A 23,224-nucleotide genomic window follows, 5' to 3' on the forward strand; every position below is an offset into this window, starting at 1 on the left:
ATCTTCCGTTTTGATATCAAACAATTTTCCACCACAGGAAATCTTCATACTCTCCTCTTTTCCGAATTTCAGGACAGGTGCTTGTATAAGACCCTCTGTTGCCTTCTGTTAATTGGTTAGAGGTTAGACTTTTGTGAAAGTCTAACTGTTGTCAGGACTTGTTCTCATTTTTATAGCTGTCCTGGTTTAGTAATCGAAGGAGAAGATGTGCACCTTTGTAACATGTGAAGTCATACTCAAATCAAAGATACGCTCTGGATCATCATGGAGATTTATTATACAGTTGCCCATGGCATACAAAGACACGCATCCTATCATTTTTAACTGTTTCTGTACATTTGTATTAAAATCATGAGGAGATAAGAATAAGATGGGAAGCAGCCCTGTCATGAAGCAAGAGCAGATTGTTCTGTGCCTTTAAGTCTAAAAGTAAAAATGTCGGAAGAGGGAGGAATAGGAAAGATACAGAAAGACCCTTTCTAGTTTTAGCAGTAAGTTGGCTAATTTTAGCAAACATTATCTATGACCTGTAGTGATTCTGAGACTCAGGTTGCTGGCCTCTCAAAACATATTTATCTGATCCAGTGTCCTAGCAGTCCAAATAAGCCATAGTTTCTTGTTCTCTCCCATCACTGAGATTACCTTTCCTGCAGTTGTAAGCCTCCATGTTTATAGGCATTTCTGCTACATTTTTCTCTTTTAAACTCTTCCCTGGCTTATTTACTTAACTTGCCCAGCAGTTTCCAAATAATAAAACTGAATCCTGTTGAACGTTTGCCTACTGGTTTATACCTTTCTCTGTTTGTTCCCTCTTCTCCTGATCATTGTCATCCTGCCATAACACCATTGTAACATCCTTAACTTGAACTGCAATAAAAATGGATAATCTCTGCTACTGTACAAATAGGAGGACTGGATGTATGATATTTGGCCCTCCTTTACTGTGTAACTTTACTGTGAGAGAAATGTCCTCCCCTTAGTTTTATTTTTATAGGCAGAGATGGTGTTCAACCATGGTCTAAGCTTGCAGTGCCCCTCCATAGAATCATAGAATAGTGAAGTTGGAAGGGGCTTATAAGGCCATCAAGTCCAACATCCTGCTCAATGTAGGAATAATCCACTCAGGCTATAGGTTACTTATGGACAAAAATATAATATTTTTAGAATGACAGAGCTGATCTGGAAATACATTCTCCCCAATTAAAAAAAATGATATAGTTTCCTGTCCAGGGTTGAGTTCCTTTCTGGAGGTTTGCAAGAAAAGTCAACTGTGAAAGGTGTCAGTTAGCAAATGCCTATAATGCTACATGCCCAAACTGCTTTGTAAGTGTTCTGCTAACATGTTCTTGATTTTTTATTTTTAAAACAATTTTATTTTATATTTTAATAAGAAGGGCAGTGATAAATGAATAAAGGCATATATGGCATCCATAAAACATAAAAAACAAAATGCCTGCATGCAGTGTACAGGTAGAGTCCAGTTCCACTGGCTAACCAGATAATTTTCTCAACCACTGAATATGAATTTAGAAAAGAAACATTGAAAAATCTTTGAGCAAAATAACTAACAGGAAGGAAGGAAAGGCTGCTGATGTTTGGAGAGAACGACAAGGCTGTACATATCTCTGAATATTTGTATAATGTATACCAGATCTTTGTGTTTTCCAGGTTGATACTAAAACTGTGTCCCATTTCTAGTGTTTATAATGAGAAAAAAATGTTTTAATGTGTGAAAATGAAGGATTGAGCGAAACAGTGCTGCACCTTCTCAATTGATTTGCCACTGCCATCCCAGCTATCTACTTCATAGTTTTCCTTTGTGTCTCACATCATGTCCTTCTGCTGAGGCCTAGTTGAGGCATGTTATCCCTGTCACCTATCTGTGCTTCTAGATGAGGCTTTTTGTTGTGGAGTGAGCTAGCATAGGCATCCTTCAGTCTCGAGAGACTATGGTAACATGCTCTGAATCGAGGAGTATCCTCTCCAGAGCATGAAGCCCGGGTAAGGTAATATGGAGGATAGGCTGTTACCCAAGCAGCAGATCCCCCCTCTCCACATTGCTGAAATGGTCCAATGGAAAGGCAAGAGCCAATACAACTGGTTCCAGCAATGTTGCAGGAGTTGGCAGAACGACACATGCTGCCTTCGGGACTCCAGCTCCGGATTTTGCCTCTAGGTTAACTCCTGAAGCCTTTTCCATGAGTGGATATAGCCACAAGGCAGTGGAGGTTTGAAATCGGAGTTTTCCTTCTCCTAGATGGGCTGCCTTCTAGTCTTGCACTGATAACTCATGTCAGGCTTCTGCCTCTGCCTTTTGTATTAACCCCCCCCCCCCCCGAAGCTCAGGGAAATGTGGGGTTAGTACTTGGAGACATGTGTTTGGAGGCCCCTTCTGTACAGCTTGGAATTCAGAGAGAATCTAGAGATATCAGTCATGTAAGAACAGGCAAAATAGCAGATCAAACCCAAAAGGAATGAAATCTGGTTGACTGCTGCTATTCATCAGCATATAATAGCTTATTTTTTTCTTGAGATAATTAGGATTCCCAACTTGCCGGGAGAGGAGGCAATGTTAATCTTTTTAATCGTATATAACTCTTTAATTCTGAGACGAAGGCTAGAACTAGATTTTACTATAATCTTGTATCTAGAAATCAGTGCCCTCTCACGTTCTGGGATAGCTAAATTTAGAAACATGTTAGTAGCTATGCATTTTGTAGTTTCCTGGTGTTATTTCAGCCCTATAAGTCTTTAGTCCTGCATCTCAGTTCCTCACATAAGAGAGAAATGACAGTGTCCAAAAAGCACCAGTGTATTTGTATAAGCACCATCACCCACTGCATTATTATGGTTTAAAAAATGAAAATTCCTCCAATTATGTTCAGAGCAAATAAAAGTGTAAGGAGTGTTGGAAAGAAAAGCAGTTAGATCAAGATTCCATCTTCTCTTCCTCCAAAAACACATTCTTGGGCAGCCTACTCCATTTAGGCTGGGTATCTTCTTCCTGGTAGACAGATGATTGTCATACTGGGTTTCCACTGCAGTAGAAAGGGATCCAAACAGAGGGACATGAAAAATTGAATCAGGTAATACTGGGGGACATCTCCAGCACACTGCCTATCTCTGTTACCCTACAATACTGTTGTATTTTTTCAGCAGTCCTTGATTTGCATCGAAGTAGCAGGAACTTGAGTGTCAACTGAGTGTGTCTATTTAGGTCTTAATTTAAGAGCAACTAGTTCTTGATACAGGTTTCATGTTGGCCTGCATTTGTGCTTTTATTATTGCTGTATTTTCTGCTGGCCTTAGGACAGAGGCAAAGAAAAAAACATAGTGGACTCAGCGACAACATTTCCTTACTTTGCACATGCTGGTTGCAAAGAGACGGTCACCCGTTCCTTTTCTGCACACAAAAGGGGAGTGAGAGCAGGTTGCTCATATCTCCCAGAAGTGGTTTTAATAACCTGTAGCAAGCAAGTGTAGGCTGCCATATTTGCCGTGGCTTATTTGTGGTGATACAGAGTTGACTTCCTGCTGTATTGTTACAGGTAAGATACAGTATAAACAGTTGAACTCTTGACCTGCTCCCAGCTATGAATGGTGTTTTCCTTTGTCATTTTGGTTTTCCGTATCTTTTCTTTCCAGCACTGTACAAGCTAATGCACAGCCTGCCACACCTGTCACAAACAGAAGCTACCTCAATGGAGGGACAGACGTACCACTCATCTCTAAAACATTGGATCGGTGCCTAGAAGAGACCACTTCCCGGTATCCTGACCGAGAAGCTCTGGTCTTCCCTATAGAAGGGATTCGAAAGACGTTTGCCCAGTTTAGAAAAGATGTAGGTGATTGATTTTACTCACTACTGCAACTAGACTGCCAAGGTGGACAGTTTGTCATCCCATGAGAATAGTCCACAGGAACAGAATGGCGGGACTCAGTTCAGAAACTCTTTGAAGTAAATTACGGTAGAAAATGTTTTAACTTATTGTGTGTTAAAATTTAGGGGAAGAACATATACTTAAACCCCCCCTGATTGGAATGAAAAATTTCTTTTAGTACCAAGCAAATGCATTTTTAAAACAAAAGTTATAAATGCTCTAGCCTGTCGGAAAACTGCTGTCTCTGTGCAAAAAGACATTTTCAGAATTCCCTTTTTGAGGGCCAATTGCTTGTGGTGAGAAACCATTCTGCACATACCTGAAAAAACATGCATTTATGTTACTGATTTCACAAAGAAATGAATGTGAAAAACAAACCATTTTAAAAACTATGGCTCAGTAATATCAAAGAAAGGCTTTCTCCACACTTGTTTACTCAGGAGCTAAACTCACGAAGTATATTGGGAATTAGTCCCAACTAAGTGTGTCCAAGGATTACAGTTTTTGGTACAGAATGCTAAAGTGGTTTAGGGTTTTTTGGGTCAAAACATTTTTTAAATGTTGGTGGCATTATTTTTGCTTAATAATTATTATGAGCTTCTTGTTGCTTGCGTAATATTTTGCAAAGTAATTTGCTAACCTTGACAAGAGCAAATAATTTTTTTCTCAGACTGATTTTACTCATGCCATTAAACATGATGCCAGTGAGAAGTGAATATTTTTCCTACTGCTTCTGCTAAAAGCAGCTCCATTGGGGTCCAGTTTGAAGCAAGGCTGTGGGACTGGGAGAGTTTGGGTACAGTCCTTCTTCGGCTTCATGCTTTGGCCCTGTTCCAAGTTCTGCTCCAGAAGCTCATGTAATCCATGGAGGGGAGAACACTCTGGGACGAATTAGGGGTCTTTGTATTTTGCTCCTTGTAGCTAATAGCAATTTGAAGTGGGTTATTTGGATTAAGGCCACAGCATGGAGTAAGAATGGCTCAATCATCCCTTTAGTAGTTGTTACAGCCATGCTCCAAATCAGGGACCAGTGGAACTAGTTTTAGCAAACAAAAAAAAAAAAGGTGTTGGGATAGGCATCCATACTGTCCACGTGGCTCTTTTGGTGTGTCCTTTTATAGTCCTCTGAGACAGTGTCTCCTGGAAATTTTAGGTGGAACAAGCAGCAGCTGGACTTCTGGCTTTTGGTTTGAAAAAGGGTGATCGACTTGGAATGTGGGGTCCCAACAAGTATGAGTGGGTCCTCATGCAGTTTGCCACCGCTCAGGCAGGAATCATCCTGGTAAGACCATCTTCTTTATAAATACAGAGCACATGTTCCAAATGGGAGGTGCTCTTGATCCCTCCACTTTAAATTAAGGCTTCCCCATATTTGGTTTCCTGGGAAGTAACGTAAGGATTGCAACACAGGTGCCCTCCATTTCAGGACTTGGAAAATAATTTGATTTAGCTTTTGACAGAAAAATAGTTTTGCATTTAGTGAATGGAAACATAAAAATGTTTGCTTTCATTATTGCCCAACATGGCAATGTGTTGCCTGCAGAATTAACTTGTAAAATGCCCAGAGAGTGATTTAAGCACTATGGCATGGTATATAAGCAGCACACTTTGCTTTTACCTTTTTATCAGGTCTACTGACGTCTATGTCACTAACCCCCAAACATGTTTGAAGGCTTTTTTTAAGACCCCCTCCATTTTATCAGTTTTTTTCCTTCTTTAAGAAACAGGTAAGGTGAAATTGGCAAGAATGTTTGCCTTGTAAAACAAGGTAGTTGTGTTGGGTTGTTAAGGGCAGAGAGATGGAAGAACAGGAAAAGTGGGTCACCTTATATGCAGCATGATATGAGTGCACCTGTTTGCTAATTGGAGGAGCTTCTTCTTCAGCACTAAACTGTGAGGGATTGTGGTGGTAGCATTTAGAGCTGGAGATACATAACAGGAACATTTGGCTTGTTTTGTATTTATTTTGTTCCCTGAAACATCTTACCTCTCAGCACAAACTATCATTGGGTTGTGCTCAGATCCACACCCAGTGGTGCTCTGTACATACCGAAGGAGTAAGAGAGTGAGGTGATCCTTACCTTTCCTCTTCTCCCGGTAACTTCTGGAAAGCTGATTCAGAGGGCCAGAGGCCTCTCCAGAGCTATTATACTGTAGGTCTGTGCAGATTGCAGGGGGCTGCAGAGAGGGATGAGGAATCACCTCTTAGTATCTTCCACTAAGTCCTGGAACAGCCATTTTAGATCTGACTTAATGTCTAATCATAGATCTAATATCTCATAGTGTATTACAGTGACTCATAATAGGTGGTTAGAACATAGGCTGTCTGATTGATCTTACCATGTCTTTCCATTTCTAGGTATCTGTGAACCCAGCATATCAATACCAAGAACTGGAGTTTGTGTTGAGGAAGGTATGAAAGACCTACTTCAGACAACACTGATTTATTCCATCCACAGCATTTTTGAGGGTCAAACTATATGAGATGCCAACTTCACAGTTAGAAGGTGATAAAACGTTATCTCTTGAGAGATAAATTCTGCCACTACTGCCATGTTTTAGCAATCTCAGTTGCCCATGCTTAATTCCTGATGAAAAGTCATGAAACAATGGCTGAAATCCTGTTGCACATCTTTTCTTGTGCAGTGGTGATGAGATCAACATCAACAACAAATTGCTATTAACTAAAGACGTTCTTTGGGGATTTCTGGGTGCATGTGACTTTGTCACATTGTGCACAGGTTGCATGCACCCGAAAATCTGCTTTAATCAGTAGCAATTCACTTTTAATTAGCGTCTTACCTTTTTCTGGCCTTTTAAAGATCCACAAGATCCATACTGTAAGTCAAAAAAAGAACACTATTGTTAGTCATCATTGGTAACAGGAACTCTGCCTGGGGGTGGTAGAAGGTTTTAGGTCAAAGTACTTGGAGGGTCCAAGCTTCCCACCCCACTTCCACTGCTAGATTTTCTTCATGAAGAACTGATGTTATTGTTTGATACATTAAAATGAGAAGCAGCTGCTTAGAGTGTAAAAACAACAGAGCAGCACACATCAAAGTTTATTACGACAAATACAATCAGTAAATGGGCATTCCTCATGGGCAGGAGTTCGTGTCATGCTGCAGGTGATATGGAGAGCCAAAATAAACTCTGGGGTCCACACTGCAATCAGTTGCTTGCCTCAGAGTTTCCTGAACAACATAAATAATTACTTTACAGGGAAGCTGAACAGGTCATTCCAGTTCCAATTCCTTAACAAAGAGGGATTGAAACCATTTTGTGAATGATATTAAGCCCTACAGGATTAAGAAGTCTGTTGTGCTTCTCTTTCTCATAAGTGGGGAGATAAAATGCTGCAATATATGTTACTGTACTTTGTTACAGATCCACTCTGTCATTTTTTCTTGCTATGAGAGAAGTTTATGAAACAATAAGAGAAGCCTTTCCTGTACTTTGCATGGTTGCGGTTTTGGTTTCAGAATGTATTTTGTTTGTTCATGTAGATCTTCCCCACCCCTCTGTCCCACAAGGGGTGTGTGTTTGTGTGTGTGTGTGTGTGTTACTAACTTTAGAACACATATTTAACACTTGGCTGCCAACATAGCTTTCTGGAGCATTGCAGTGCTTAAAAACAGGAAGCATAAGTGGCACAAGCTGTGGATGGTGACTGAGTCAGTCAGATTGATTGTCAGTCACTTCCACATCCTGTACCACCACACTATTCTGGATCTTTAGGAAAGCAGTAGAATGTAGAATCCAGTAGAAATGCCATTGGATATAAGACACACAAGCTTGTCAACTACTTTCTCAAAGCAGGTTTTCCTCAATATTTACACAAGGTAGATTCTCTAGTGACAAATGAGAGACTGGGAGATATATGCAGTCTGATCTTTGGCTGCAGATTCACTAGCAGTTGCCTAAGGAAGCCACATGAGACTCAGTGGTCCTTATTTTCAAACAGCCATGCATAGGACTGGACTTTCAGGGTGCAATATGAGCATACTTACTGGGGAGAAGGTCCTCTTCAGGGACGGCCTTACAGGAAAGGCACTGTAAGCAGTCCTCTGCTGTGCCTGAACTCTCATCTGTAGCTATTATCTTGGAGACGGAACCAGGAGTGCACGGAGGGGAGGGGTGGACATTGGCTTACACCATCTGCATCCCGAGGAATGTGATGGAGATGGAAGCTTTTGATTTCCCAGGGGGAAGAAACTCTAGTAAAAGAAAAGGTATAAAGAAGCTGTTGCATTCGGATACGCCTGCAAATGGCCCTGTCCCTAACAGCCCTGCTTAGTTCTTGTAGACTGAAGTCTGTGACATTCTTTGTTGAGCCAATCCATCTCGTAAAGGCATTGTACTATCAAAAATGTAAACAAGAAAACAGTGTTTTAGTGAAATTTAGTTGTTTAGTAACATGCAGTGTTTCTGCTGAGCATATAGTAAGACATGTTGTCCCTGTTTTCTCATAGCATACTGTACTATGATCTTATGCAGGCCAGTTTGTTTGGACCAGCACTTAGTCATTATACATGAAGGTTACATTGCTAGACGTAGAGATAAAGTAATTAGCATGTCATTTTAAAATGAGTACACGCCTTTTCTTATGGTTTAGAAAATGAATGCTGTAGTATAACGTTGCAAAATGTGGCATGCAACCCAATTTTTCCCTTCTCTTTCTTTCTCTTTCTGTTTATAGGTTGGTTGCAAAGCACTTGTATTCCCTACACAGTTTAAAACACAAAAATATTATGAGATCTTGAAGCTGGTTTGCCCCGAACTAGAACAATCAAGTCCTGGAGCATTAAACAGCAAGAAGTGAGTGTTCACCACACTATACCTTTGCATACTAACTTTTTGCAAGCATAGTTCCTACACAGCTTTATGGGGGGAAATGGCTAAAATAAGAGCCCACACAGTGACTCACAGGAATAGCAAAGACAGGAGGCAAAGGTTTCCAGATCTCCCATCACAGTGATGGAAGCCACAGGGGAAACATGAAGGTTTTAAAGATTGCTTCAGATCTGCCACATTTCCCTGCAACAACATTGTAGCTGTTGGTGTCAGTAATGCAGATAACACAGGAATACATTGCCTGTGTCTTCCTAAGACAGAGGGCATGAGTACATTTACAGAGAATGCAGGGAATGCTCTGGGATTGGGATGGTCTGATTTGCATTATTTTCCATTGACTACATGACACAAACGTCAGTACGAGTTAGCCCAGAATTTCTTTTGTGAAATCTTTAATTTTTCCCATCACCCCTGGGGTTTCTCCTTTTATGGAATCAAATGCCTTTGCATTGGTTCAGGCTCTTGCTTGGCCCTAATTAACCAGACCTTCCTTTGTGCTAGGCTACCAGAACTTTCCATAGTAATTAGCACAGATTCCAAGCTGCCTGGAACATTCTCCGTGGATGATCTGATGCAGGCTGGAGAGAGCAGCCACAAGAATCAGTTACAGGACATACGGAAGACCCTAGACAACCAAGAACCCATCAACATCCAGTTCACTTCTGTGGGTAACATATGTGCACTTTCTGAGATTTAAAGGACACAGATCATAAAGATGAGAAACAAGTATACTTTTCATCAAAGAACCATAGATTTGCTTAGAATTGTATGCTCAAAAATAGATCCGTCAACATTTGGATGAATTTATTCTTCTATAGATTATTTTTAAAACGATATTCTGGGTGTGCAAAAACTGGAATATTTTGACAGTATATGAACTAACAACATGAAAATAATTACATGCTATCCAGTCAGTTCTGTCTGATGGCAACTCTCTTCAGGGTTTTATAAGTAAAGGATACTCAGAAGTGGTTGACTGTTCCCTTCTTCAGAGTCACGCTGGGACTGTGCAGTTCACCCAAGACTACACAGGCTGATTCTTTTCCTGTGACACACAGTGGGGAATTGGATCCCAGCCTCTGGTTCTACAGTCGGATATCTCACTTACTGAGCTATCTAGCCAGCAAAACAGGATATATGACTGCCTTGAGATCAATAAATACAAAACAGAGAAGGCAAAGTCTAGGTCCCATCCACTTTAATTTTTTCTTTCTTTCTCTCTGCCAGACCCCCTTGGCCTTCTCTCTCCATTGATCTTGCTTATATTTTTCTTACATTTTCCAAAGAAACAATTGGTGAATAAATAAATTCTCTCTTTCCTTCAGGGAACAACAGGAAGTCCCAAAGGAGCAACACTTTCTCATAGCAACATTGTTAATAATGCATACCTAATTGGTACCAGGCTGCGGATCAATGACGGGGTAAGTCTTGTTTGTCTATAGGTTAAGAGTAGAAGCACCAAATGTAAAGAGGAAAATGATATCTCCAACATGTTTGCATTAGGACTTTTCTTTTTTTGTTACCTCCAAGTCACACAAAATGTAAAAAGCTGTGCTTTCAGCATGGGGGGAGGGGGCGTTGTTGCAATGTGGAATTATCACCACCCCTTCCCGCTTTTTAGTGCCAGTGTCTGAAGATTTTCAGGTGCTTTGCTACAAATGGAACAATTGGTAACTTGGAATTAACATGAAAAGAAAAGAGAAAGGAATGTGCATGTGCTATCATGTTCTAAATTGTCATGCCTTCTACTTCTACACCTAGTCTAGGTGCTGCACAGAACTCAGAATGTTCCACTTTAAAAGGAATGTGTGGCATTACTAATTAATGCTGGACAGTCAGATTGCCATTATAGTGATTGCTGCTGCCCTTGTAGAAGTAATTCTTTATATTACACATTATTGGCACTCTGCATTTTTGTTACCAGCATGCCAAATAAATAAATACAGTGAAATACACTATGATCCCCTGTGGTGGGAAAAGACAATCTGTCACCTTGTACATATGTATAAAAATACAAAAGGCCAAACTAGAGAATACTTCCTTTCCCACGTAAGACTTGATAAAAGGCAGACATAAAATCTGAAAAAAATTCTGACAGATTGCATTTACATGTGCTTTAAAATGTCCTTTAAAGTAATATCTGAAAGTAACTAGATATCATTTGTTATACCAAGAAAGTAACTTCCTATAACTTTTTGCAGTATTTGTTACCCGAAAATAACTTATCACAGGTTACTACATTACTTATAACCAGTCTAGTCTAATTCTGGTTATTATTATTATTATTTTTTTGCATATACATTCTTGCCTAAGGATCATCTTTTAATATTACCTGGTCTTTTAGAAATCAAAGAAATGTAGCCTTTTGACGTGGCACATTTCTGATATCCCCTCCCCACAAAGCCTCATACATGCAGTTCTGATTCTGCCCCGCTCCCAACCTACAGTTGTCATTCACTTGGCCTGTTTGAAAGGACTGTGAAAATGGTTAAAGCTAGGACTGGGCTTACTCCCATCTTCCTTTTGTCTTGATTCTAGGATGCTCGCTGTTGTCTCCCTGTCCCTCTCTACCACTGCTTGGGGTCTGTGGCAGGCTGTGTGGTGATGGCAGTCCATGGTGTCTCTCTTGTGTTCCCAAATCTCAGCTTTGATGCAAAAGCCACATTGAAAGCACTGGACCAGGAAAAGTAAGAGTTTTGGGGCTTGGTCTTGCTTTGTTTTTGTCTCAAGAACGTTTCTATGAACATTCAATTGTGTTCCAGTGTTGGGTAGGTCAGTGATTTAGAGCTGGTTGCAGAGCCAGAGGTTTGATACTGCACTATGCTTCCTGGGAGAAGAGACAGCCTGTGTGGCCTTGGGCAAGCTGTACAGACTCAGAATGCCTCCCAAAAGAAGGGACAGATAAACCACTTTGGAGTATTTCATAGGAGGTAAACCCTAGAACGTGGGATGTGGTGGTGCTGCAGGTTAAACCGCAGAAACCTCTGTGCTACAGGATCAGAAGACCAGCAGTCATAAGATTGAATCCACATGACGGAGTGAGCTCCCGTCGCTTGTCCCAACTACTGCCAACCTAGCAGTTCAAAAGCATGTAGATGCGAGTAGGTAAATAGGTACCGCCATGGTGGGAAGGTAACAGTGTTCCGTGTCTAGTCGCACTGTCTACGGACAAACGCTGGCTCTACGGCTTGGAAACGGGGATGAGCACTGCCCCCTAGAGTTGGACACGACTGGACTAAATGTCAAGGGGAACCTTTACCTAAACCCTGGAAAGGATCCCCATAAGTTGTATTTTTGATTTCATGGCAGATTAAAAAGAACATCAATAGGGATTATGACAACTCAAAAGCCCAAGCTCCTATTTTTGACATACGGCCTTATCTTTTGGATTGGTCCCATCTGTTTTGAGACAGCAATATTATAGTCAGGTTATTTTTGGCATCTTTTTTTCATCCTGCTTTCCTCTCAGAAGAACTGAGTAATCAATTAGAAATGTATGCCTGTGATGTGAAAGGCAATATGAAGCAGAGTTTGAACAGTTTCAGTCACATGATATTATATCAAGACAATGATCCATCACACAAAAAATATTTTTTTAAAAAAGTAGTATTAGTGTTAATACTCTTGTCTTTCATTAGTTGATTGAATTTTCACATTCCATAAAATTTGTATTTCATAATTATTCCTTGGCCAAACACATCACCTTCTTTGGTTATTTTCATAATGACTGAGAACACATTCTTTGGACTATGGAAGGGTTTTGTACGTGATATGACAAGAATTTTGGAACACAGGCATTATACCAAGTCAGTGCACTGATTCTTTTAGTCTGGTCCTGGCATTCATGACTGATCGCTGCTCATCAGGGTTTCAGGCAGGATTCATCTCTAGATCTAGCTGTAGCTGGAAACGCCTGGAACCTTCTGTATTCAAGGCCTGTGCTTTGCCACTGAGCTATGTATGGTCCACCCCTTCAAAACATCTAAGAGCCAGTGAAGCAGAAGGGTTAGTTCTTCTGGGTGTTCTCTGTCAGCAGGTAAAGTTCATGTAGCATTTGAACATTGAATTTCCTTTACATTTAAGAAAACAAGCTCCATGATTTTGAGGAAAATGTGCCTAAGCTTAGACATAAAGTTTAATGGTTCTATCTACAAACTGGGTTCAAGCTTGGCTGTCATGTTCATGAACTGATTCTGGTAATCTGTAATTCTTTGTCTTTATTTTAAGATGCACTCATGTTCACGGCACTCCTACCATGTTCATAGATATCCTTGGTCAACCTGATTTTGCCAGCTACAACCTCTCAAATCTCCGGGGAGGTGAGTATAAGAATGCAAAAGAATAAAATCTTTTGTTTAGCACTGTCACTTAATTGTTGCAAGCCGGCTCATAGCCAGTGCCTTTTAATCACGTAATTCAAATGTAAAAATTATATCAGTTTGTGTATTATGAAGACTGCAGTATATGTGCTGAGTGGATGAGAGAGATTATTTGTGGTGTAGTCGAAAAAGCTTGCATTACTTGGTTCAAAATAGGAATTCTCTCTAACATTTTATGTTCCATTCGCTGCTATATTAACATGGCACAAATCAAGTAGCTTCACATAATAAATTAGCATGCCTTTATTTGACAATCTTGCTATTTCTGGTTCACCCCTGTAAGTTAAAATGGACCCTATTATTTAGTTGATTTAGATGACTGAATAAGGAAAGTAACTGAAACCTGTGGGTTTTGTTTAATTTCCTCAGAACTGCAAAATATGAAGGCAATTTAGGCAGCTAAATTATTCTCAGGCTTCACTCTTATTGAAATGAGCACATTTGTGACATATTTTCCCATATGTGGTTAAAGTTAAAGATATTAAGTAACAGAAGTAAACTGCCATGATTTTTTAAAAGCCCATTTCAAACCAAATTACGTTATGTTTCACTACATATTCACATTCATGAGCAACCCAGTGGAGTGTGCACTCATCAAAATACATATGTGTATATGGACAGGCTCCAGATGGTGATGCTCATAAAATATATTTTTCCTTTTATTATTTTAGCACTGAATTATGCCATTTTGCCATTTTATCTGGTTGAAAAAATGAGGAGAATTGTAGATCTCATTAAGGATGGCACGGGCTTGTTTTTTATTCCTACTTTTGCCAGTGTGTGGCAGCAGATGTTAGATATACTGTACATTTGCAATTTTTTTCTCCATCTTTCTCCCTCTATTTCTGTAGCATGGAATTAATTCCAATGCAGATTTTTGCAAATACAAATATCAAGAGTTTCTTTAATCATCTTCGTCTTCAGTAAGTTCTAAGTCATTTATAAAGGAGACAAGCCTGTCCTTGTTACAACTTGGCTGTGCCAAAATATCAGTTCATTTGGATTCTTTAAGAAAGCTGTCCTTTCGACCTCCCCCTTTCAGGACTCATTGCAGGTTCGCCAGTGCCTCCTGAAGTCATGAAGAAAATAATCAAGAATATGAACATGCGGGAGATAGTGGTGAGTCCCTATTCATGTTTATGTCACACCATTTCCTCCTGTATATGGATGGTCTCTCTGTGCAGATATGTGTATGTGCATGCATGCCATGTTGAATGGAAGGTCTTGTTTTCTTTTAAAATATCTATTAAGCATGGAATTCACATGCCTGACTGGAGCTGAATATTGTTGGTGCTGCTAAGGCTAAGGAAGGTCAAAAGAATTAACTGAGTTTGGATTTTGATATGTGCTACATCAGAATCAAATTGATTCTAACTTCAAGTAGATTTCTCAAAGTATGGGAGGGCTTGTCTACAAGGGCTTAGAGTAGACTGGAGTAAGCTAAATAAGGTCGCTCAAGGTCAGGTAGAGATCTGGGATGCCATTTAGTCTTCTCCTTGCATACCATTTGGTCCATCTCCTTTAGGGGTTAAAAAGGGAAATGTAAAAAAAAAAGAGAGAAACCTCTTTGCCTCCACCTGTCTCCTCCAGCTTCCAGGAGGAAGTCTGAAAAAAAAAATCATAAGTGATATAGTGCCTCAGCACTGTCCTAATAAACTTTTTAGAAATTCAACTTTTATTTCCTTCCTCTGCCCTTCTGTGGTGGATCAGAGGAGGCTTTTAATTTCCCAATGCTGTGAAGTGGCTAAGCTGTCTTCTTAAGCCATTTAATGATATTAGGAAATTGAAAGTGGAAGGGAAATTTAAAGCTGCAAGCTCCACCATGTTTTGTTCCCAGTAATTGCACATGCTGGAATCGAAACAAAACAAAGCAATCCTACCCACACCCAAAGAATAGTAGCCCCTAAAAGGGACCCAGGAAGGCACAAGTAGATATGCTTTAGGAACAGGCTGGTTGGCTCCAACAGTTACATTGTCAGATCACTTTCAAAAGGAGCAAACAAAGCCAACACCACAATGGACCAAAGAGAGGGACAAGTACATGCCTGATTGGACCCTGAGATAATTAAGTGGTGTTTTTTTTCAGTGCCAAATCCCTCCCAATGTCTTTACATGGCAAAACAGGAATTTAAACCCAAGTGTCCTACACTCTCTCCAGCAGAGTTGAGTGACCATCAATATGAACTGAGCTGGACAAAAATGCAGATCAGAACAAAAGATGCCCTTTCAATTGTGCTCTTCTCCAAACTGTGGCAATGGCTCCTTGACAAATCTAGTGTTACAAGATGGTCTGAGAATGTTTCCTTCCTTCCATCCTTCCTTCCTTCCTCCTCCTCCTCCTCCTCATTTTAAAGTAATGGCCAATCCAAATGTTTAGAAATCTTGGCTTCTGTTGCAAGTACTATATACATATTCAAAAGAGAGCCATAAATGTTCTGGGGAAGACATTCTCCCAGGGCATTGTTTGACAATGCAGAGAAGCAGTCTTGCTAGGTACAGTGTTAGATTCTTGGATGTTCTCATACGTACCCAGCAAATTTGTTTACATTTGTACTGGAATTGTTGGACGCACATGTTGAAATGCACCAACTTTGACCTGAGTATGTGAACTGTGGACTTCAGTGCAATATATAGCTATACATTCACACAAATGAATAGCAGCTAATCAGGAATGGTTCAGCATAAGGATGCACACTGCTTCCTAGGCATGTGCAGTTAGGATCAGCATGTGCAGGTAAGGGGATATTGCATACTGTAATAGTATCCTTAGTTGTTGTTTTTTCCAAAGCCCATCTCCTCATGTACCCTACACACACAGGAGGTATTTGTTTGTTTGTTTTCTTTAAGGAAAATAAATAGTCAGCTAGGGCCCCTGCTTTTTTTAATCCTACTACCCCATGGAGAGGTGATGATAACTTTTTTAGATGGGAGAAAAGTTAAAACTCTACAATTAGTAAAACCCATTTTAAATCTATTGTGTATTTCAGATGTCACTATTAATACCAATGTTCTTCTTGTAATTTCTGATTAACTGTTATTTGGCAACATAGAATGAAGCTCTGAGGACATGTCAAAATGCTCTTACTTATCTGAAAAACAGATGTTTCTCTTTCTAATTTTAGTATTGCCTGATGACATTTACATTTCTCTACTAGAACATCTGTAGGAGAAAAAAAATTGTGAATATTGCAGGCATAACCCTCAGACTTCAGGCTTGTTCGTTGAATTCCAGTTTAGCAAGTGAAAGGCAATTGCCTGGATACACTCATTCTCCCGCTCTGTAGGACGTCTATAGCACTGGAACCCCACATTTAAACATTGTAAATTTGCTGTTCAGAAATGGCAACATTGATTCAGAACTTGGAAAAGTTGCATTTTTGACTGTAACTCTCAGTGGTTGGCTAGGAATCCTGGGAATTTATTTTATTTATTTATTAAATTTATAACCCGCCCCTCTAGACCATGTCTACTCGTAGTAGAAAGTTACCTTTTCAAGTTTTGCACAGATCACTCATACATTCATCTCGTGCTGGTAGAGCAGCGAAGACGTGTGCAGGGGGTTCAGTACGAGAATGATTGGAAGGCAGCATGCTAGCTTACAACTGAGCTTTTCTGCCTTACTGTATATGGTGCCTGAAAAAGCTTTCTTAAGAAGTCTTTATCTCACATATGCCCCCTGCAGAAAGGTTGTGACCCCTGTATGATTTTTTTTTAAAAAATCTAATACACTATGTACTGCACTGGCTACAAAGTGCTTGGTTTCAGTCTCTGAAAGAACCACATCTGAATTTGGAAACAGCAACACTCCGGACCACTGTACTTATGGCCAGAGGTGTAATTAGGAATTTGGCTCCCAGGGCAAGCAGCACTATCTACAGAGCACTACATTCTAAGGCACATATAAGCTGCCACCAAGAAAATGGAGGAAGAATATGTGGTGCCACTCAAAATAGAGTTATTATAGCCGTGAAGTGACCGTGTTTATTTTCCTAACATTCACCAGTAGATTCACCTCTTGATTTAAGTGACCTCAATATTTTGGCACTCTGATGCAAAGCTCACTGGCCCTGCCCTTGTTAAGGCATTGCTAGGAGCCTCGTGGTGCAGTGGTTAAACTGTAGTACTGCAGTCAAAACTCTGCTCACAGCCTTGGTTCAGTCCCAGGTAGCTGGCTCAAGGTTCGCTCAGCCTTCCAACTTTCTGAAGTTGATAAATTGAGTACCCAGCTTGCTGGTGTGTGTGTGTGTAAAATGTGCCCTGCATAGTTAGTTTAGTTAGTTAGGCATCCTTCAGTCTCGAAAGACTATGGTAGCGTGCTCTGTATGGAGAACTTGGAACAGCGTCTAGTGTGGCTGAGGAGGCCAATTCGAGAGTGACAATCCCTTCCACACTGAAGACAAATCCAATCTGTCCCCTGTCCAGCTCCCTGGTTTTGCTGCTTTTGTGATTTCCTCTTTGCCTCGGCCTGCTGGGCAAGGGTCGCTTCAAATTGGGAGAGGCCACGATGCAGTGCCTGCCTCCAGGCTGAACGCTCAGATGTCAGGGTTTCCCATCTGTTGAGGTCTATTCCTAAGGCCTTCAGATCTCGCTTGCAGACGTCCTTGTATCGCAGCTGTGGTCTCCCTCTGGGGCGATTTCCCTGCACTAATTCTCCATACAGGAGGTCCTTTGGAATCCGACCATCAGCCATTCTCACGACGTGCCCAAGCCAACGTAGACGTCGCTGTTTCAGCAATGTATTCATGCTGAAAATTCCAGCTCGTTCTAGGACTACTCTGTTTGGGACTTTGTCCTGCCAGGTGATGCCAAAAATCCGTCGGAGGCAACGCATATGGAACGTGTTCAGCTTCCTCTCCTGCCGTGCACAAAGGGTCCAGGACTCGCTGCAGTACAGGAGTGTGCTTAGGACACAGGCTCTATAGACTTGGATCTTTGTATGTGTCGTCAGCTTCTTATTGAGCCATACTCTCTTTGTGAGTCTAGAGAACATGGTGGCTGCTTTGCCAATGCGTTTATCCAGCTCGACATCCAGAGAGAGGGTGTCAGAGATGGTTGAGCCAAGGTACACAAAGTCATGAACAACCTCCAATTCTTGTGTAGAGATGGTAATGGAAGGAGGTGAGTCCACGCCCTGGCCCATGACTTGTGTTTTCTTCAGGCTGATTGTTAGTCCAAAGTCTTGGCAGGCCTTGCTGAAACGATTCATGAGTTGTTGGAGGTCTTCAGCAGAGTGGGCAACGATGGCTGCATCATCTGCGAAGAGGAAGTCCCGCATGCATTTCAGTTGGACTTTGGTCTTCGCTCTCAATCTGGAGAGATTAAAGAGCTTTCCGTCTGATCTAGTCCGGAGATAGACACCCTCGGTTGCAGTTCCAAAGGCATGCTTCAGCATGACAGCAAAAAAGATCCCAAAAAGTGTTGGTGCGAGGACACAGCCCTGTTTCACTCCGCTTCGGATGTCAAAGGGGTCTGATGTTGAGCCGTCAAAAACTACAGTGCCTTTCATTCCCTCATGGAAAGATCTGATGATGTTAAGGAGACGAGGTGGACATCCAATCTTGGGAAGTATTTTAAAAAGGCCATCCCTGCTAACCAGATCAAATGCTTTTGTAAGGTCTATGAAGGCCACTAAGAGCGGCTGTTGTTGTTCCCTGCATTTCTCCTGCAGCTGTTGGAGGGAGAATACCATGTCAGTGGTGGATCTATTAGCTCGAAATCCGCACTGTGATTCTGGATAGACTCTGTCTGCAAGCACCTGGAGCCTCTTCAGAACAACACGGGCAAGCAGCTTCCCTACAACGCTAAGAAGAGAGATGCCACGGTAGTTATTGCAGTCGCCCCTGTCTCCTTTGTTCTTGTACAATGTGACAATGTTTGCATCCTTCATGTCCTGTGGTACTCCACCTTCCCTCCAGCAGAGACAAAAGGTTTCGTACAGTTCAGTGGTGATGATCTCCTTACAGCATTTCAGCACTTCAGCAGGGATGTTATCCTTTCCAGGTGCCTTGCCGGAGGCGAGGGAGTCCAAGGCCGCTTTTATTTCTGCTAGGGTTGGTTCGCTGTCCAGCTCTTCCAAGACAGGTAGGCACTCAATGTTATTTAATGCTTCTTCGGTTACTACATTCTCTCTGGAATATAGCTCAGAGTAGTGCTGTACCCAGCGTTCCATCTGCTGTGCTCGGTCCTGGATGAGCACACCTGTAGCAGACTTCAAGGGAGCAGATTTCTTCTGTATTGGACCTAAGGCCTGCTTGATACCATCATACATTCCTTTGATGTTACCTGTGTCCGCTGCTAACTGTATATGAGAGCTGAGCTGGAGCCAATAGTCGTTGGAGCATCTCCTGGCAGCCTGTTGGACTTGGCTGCGAGCAGCTCGAAGGGCTTGCAAGTTGTACTCGCTAGGACAGGCTTTGTATGCTGCTAGTGCTCTTCTCTTAACCTCGATGGCTGGCATTAACTCCTCTGAATGGGCTTCGAACCAGTCAGCCACCTTTTGGGTCTTCTTGCCAAAGGTGGACAAGGCGGTGTTATAGACAGTGTTCTTGAAGTGTTCCCATCGTTCAGGTGCATTTGCAGTAGCCGGACCTGGAAGGGCTTCCTCAAGTGCTTGGGCAAATTCTTTCACTTTTCTTTGATCGCGAGTCTTGCTGATGTCAATACGTGGTCTTCCTTCCTTTTTCGTGTGATATACTCTCTTTGTTCGCAGTTTGACTCTACTACACACCAGGGAGTGATCAGTATCACAATCAGCACTCTGGTAACTGCGTGTGATCGTAATACTAGGAAGGCTGGAACGTCTAGTGAGGATTAGATCGAGCTGATGCCAATGCTTGGATCTTGGATGTCTCCAGGAAACTCTGTGTTGCAGCTTCGTGTTAAAGAATGTGTTGCTGACGCAAAGACCATAATGGCAGCAAAGCTCCAGCAAGCGCTGGCCATTTTCATTCATCTTTCCAATGCCAAAACGGCCTAGACAAGTGGGCCAAGAATTATGATCAGCACCAACTCTAGCGTTAAAGTCTCCAAGAATGAACAGTGCCTCTCTTTCAGGGACTTTTTTGATAGCAGCTGCCAGATCGTCATAGAATTTGTCTTTCACTTCTGGAGTGGATGACAGTGTTGGTGCATATGCACTAATGAGGGTTACTGGTCCTGCTGATGAGTGGAGCTGCAGAGACAGGATTCTTTCACTCCCCACAGTAGGTGGAACAATGCATCTCAGGAGAGTATTTCTGACTGCAAAGCCAACACCATATTCCCTGGTCTCATTCGATGGTTTTCCCTGCCAGAAGAATGAGAAGTTTTTTTCCTTGACAGATCCGGAGTCTGGCAATCTTGTCTCTTGCAGGGCAACAATGTCCATCTGCAGTCTACTCAGTTCCATGTCAATGACAGCTGTCTTGCGCACATCGTCTATTTCTTGCAGGTCGTTAGGAAAGCCGTAGTCAGGAAAGCCAGGGGTCATTGTCCGTACATTCCAGGTGCCCAGCTTTAGGGCAGGCGTTTTCTTACGATTGTTGCATGGTGCACAGTTATCGATCTGCTTGTCGGGTTTGACCCTAAACCCCACGCACCCCGTGAAGTTAACAGACCGTGGCAAGGTAGCACCTTACTGGCTGGGGGCTGCCCAGCTTAAGGCGGGCGGTATCTACCTGGTGAGGTGTAATGACCTCTCCCACCGTCAGAAGTAGCCCCTGGCGTCATGCTCTACGCCAATTGAGCAAGGACTTATAACCGGTAACTGCTACTTCCCGTGTTGTTTCGACGCTGTATGCGAAGCTGGAGTGTCCTCTCCAGAGCACGAAGCCTGGGTAAAATAGTATGGAGGATAGGCTGTTACCCAAGCAGCAAATCCCCCCCCTCCACATTGCTGAAATGGTCCAATGGAAAGGCAAGAGCCAATACAACTGGTTCCAGCAATGTCGCAGGAGTTGGCGGAATGATATAAACTGCCTCCGGGACTCCGGCTCCGGATTTTGCCTCGAGGTTATCTCCTGAAGCCCTTTCCATAAGTGGATATAGCCACAAGGCAGTGGAGGTTTGAAGTCGGAGTTTTCCTTCTCCTAGATGGGCTGCCTTCCAGGGCTGACGAGCCCCACCTACCCGGCCTCCTCTCTAATAGTGTGGAAGTGTTCTATGTTTGTTGTCATTCCAATGTATCAAATTTCGGTAAAGATAGGATTTGAAGATTTAGCACGCCATTTGACACGCTCTCCTGCTCAGCCTCCTTCAAAGCTAAAACTCCACCTTCCCACAGGCCATGCATATCTACCATGTTAAGGACGGAGATGGGATCGTAGATAGAATAGGAGTATTTGACAGTTCGGCGCGCGGTCCTGGGAAGTCCCAATTTAACCATGCGGTGGGGGGGGGAGACAGAGAGAATAAGCCAGAAAAGCCCATAAAGCCGGTACCTCTGCTTCCTTCCTAGACAAAACTTCCTGAGGAAATGGAGGAAAGCTCTCCTGGGAAGTCCCAATTTAACCATGCGGTGGGGGGGGGGAGACAGAGAGAATAATTATGCCCTGCATAATTAAATTGTAAACCACCAGAGAGTGCGTTAAGTGCTATGGGTGGTATATACCGTAAGTAGCACGCTTTTCTTTTGTACTTTGCTTATCGTGGTGACCTGTGCCTACTCTTGACAACAGCAACAATATAACTGGTGAAGGATGAGAAGAGAGAGACCTCTTCCTTCCCAAGATCATGCAGGCTTTACTTGCAGCAGGGGGCATGCATCCAGTGGTTCCCTGGTGTAAAATGCCCCCCCCCCAAAGTCTTGAGCTGAAGAGGTTATTCTGTAGCACTGGAAGAACAACAGTCAGCATTTCAGCCGTATCATTGTGCCATTACTGACCCTTGGCAGAAATAACAGAAACACATGAAAATCTGTTCACTTCATATTTGCAGCAAAAGCTTTATACAGAAGTTGTACATAAGAAAATATACCATTTGTTTTCTACATAGGAGTAGGAGGAATTTTTTAAAACTTAAAAAATCCTCCTAGGAGTCATTTACACTCAGCAACAGAGGAATAAATACCATATATTTATATAAATCTTTTAGAATAAAAAATGCAGTTAAATTGAAATGGTGGTGCTGTGAAATCCATGGGGATAAACCGCCGTCATCTTGCCGCCTACAGTTCTGTTTTGTAGAAGGGTCATTTTCCAAGAAGGCAGGTGAAAATCCTTTTCTGCCCCCCCTTCTCCTTCCAACACTCTTTTTGATCTCATCTTTCTCTAAGGCTCTTGTCTTCAGATTTCCTGCCTTAAGGGAACTTTTGTGGTATCTGCCAATGAGCTCTTGAAGACCTCCCTTTGCCATGCTGATAAGCTAGTACTGCTTTCATACTGCACCATTGGCTAGGCTATCTGGGGCTGATAGGAACTGGATGGCAACTCCTATCTTCCCTAAACGTTGGCTGTGCTGGTTGGGGCCCATGGGAGTGGCAGTCCAACCACATGCGAGTGGGTAGGGACACTTTCTCCACCCTATATATCTATTGGCTTGGCATTATGTCCCACCTTCCCCCCCCCCCCCCAATAGTTATTTCTCATTGATAAGCCCACTCAAGGTCTAAAACTAGTTTTGGAGTGCTGATTTCTGTTTAGCTTCTTGTCCTCAAAGAGGACACGAAAGCCTCTGATGGTTTTCACTGCACCAGACTCAGAAGGCCTCCCATGCTGCTTTGATGCACCTCAGGGCCAGAATGGTACTGCCTCCACTACAAAGGTTTCCTGCTTCACTGAGCTGAATTTACAAGTGTTATATAAACAGGTCTGGATGATCACAGCTGTAAGATATCTGGCTTAGGGGTAATGGTAGGGCTAGAAGACATGTTGTGAAACTTCACTAACTTCCCATGACATTTGTTTTAAATGCCACCCAGGGGATCAACATCGCAAACAAAGTCCTAAATCATTTCCTGATTCCAGGACTTCTGTCTTGATCTTGTTTATGTGGAATACTGTAGATTTGTTGTTGTTTTTTGTCCAAGGATTCACTGATTCAGCTTTTGGTCATTGAAATAAATGCAGATGTTGAACATCAGTGACAAGTACTCAAGTCATGGAGGAATGGGTGCTGCAAAGAGCAGAGTAACCA

General features: G+C 42.1%; 1 protein-coding gene across 1 annotated transcript in view; it reads left to right on the forward strand.

Annotated features, from left to right (window-relative positions):
- Positions 1-23,224, forward strand: part of ACSF2 (acyl-CoA synthetase family member 2) — a 69,934-nt gene that overhangs the window by 12,942 nt on the left and 33,768 nt on the right. Inside the window, exons 2-10 of the mRNA XM_020815218.3 lie at positions 3,646-3,841; positions 5,035-5,163; positions 6,241-6,294; positions 8,581-8,699; positions 9,237-9,399; positions 10,061-10,156; positions 11,274-11,422; positions 12,963-13,054; positions 14,157-14,233. Of these exons, the coding sequence (XP_020670877.3) occupies positions 3,646-3,841; positions 5,035-5,163; positions 6,241-6,294; positions 8,581-8,699; positions 9,237-9,399; positions 10,061-10,156; positions 11,274-11,422; positions 12,963-13,054; positions 14,157-14,233 (1,075 nt within the window). The remainder of the gene's footprint in view (positions 1-3,645; positions 3,842-5,034; positions 5,164-6,240; positions 6,295-8,580; positions 8,700-9,236; positions 9,400-10,060; positions 10,157-11,273; positions 11,423-12,962; positions 13,055-14,156; positions 14,234-23,224) is intronic.

This window comes from Pogona vitticeps, chromosome 2 (assembly GCF_051106095.1).
Source record: "Pogona vitticeps strain Pit_001003342236 chromosome 2, PviZW2.1, whole genome shotgun sequence".
In the NCBI taxonomy this organism is placed as follows: Eukaryota; Metazoa; Chordata; class Lepidosauria; order Squamata; family Agamidae; genus Pogona; species Pogona vitticeps.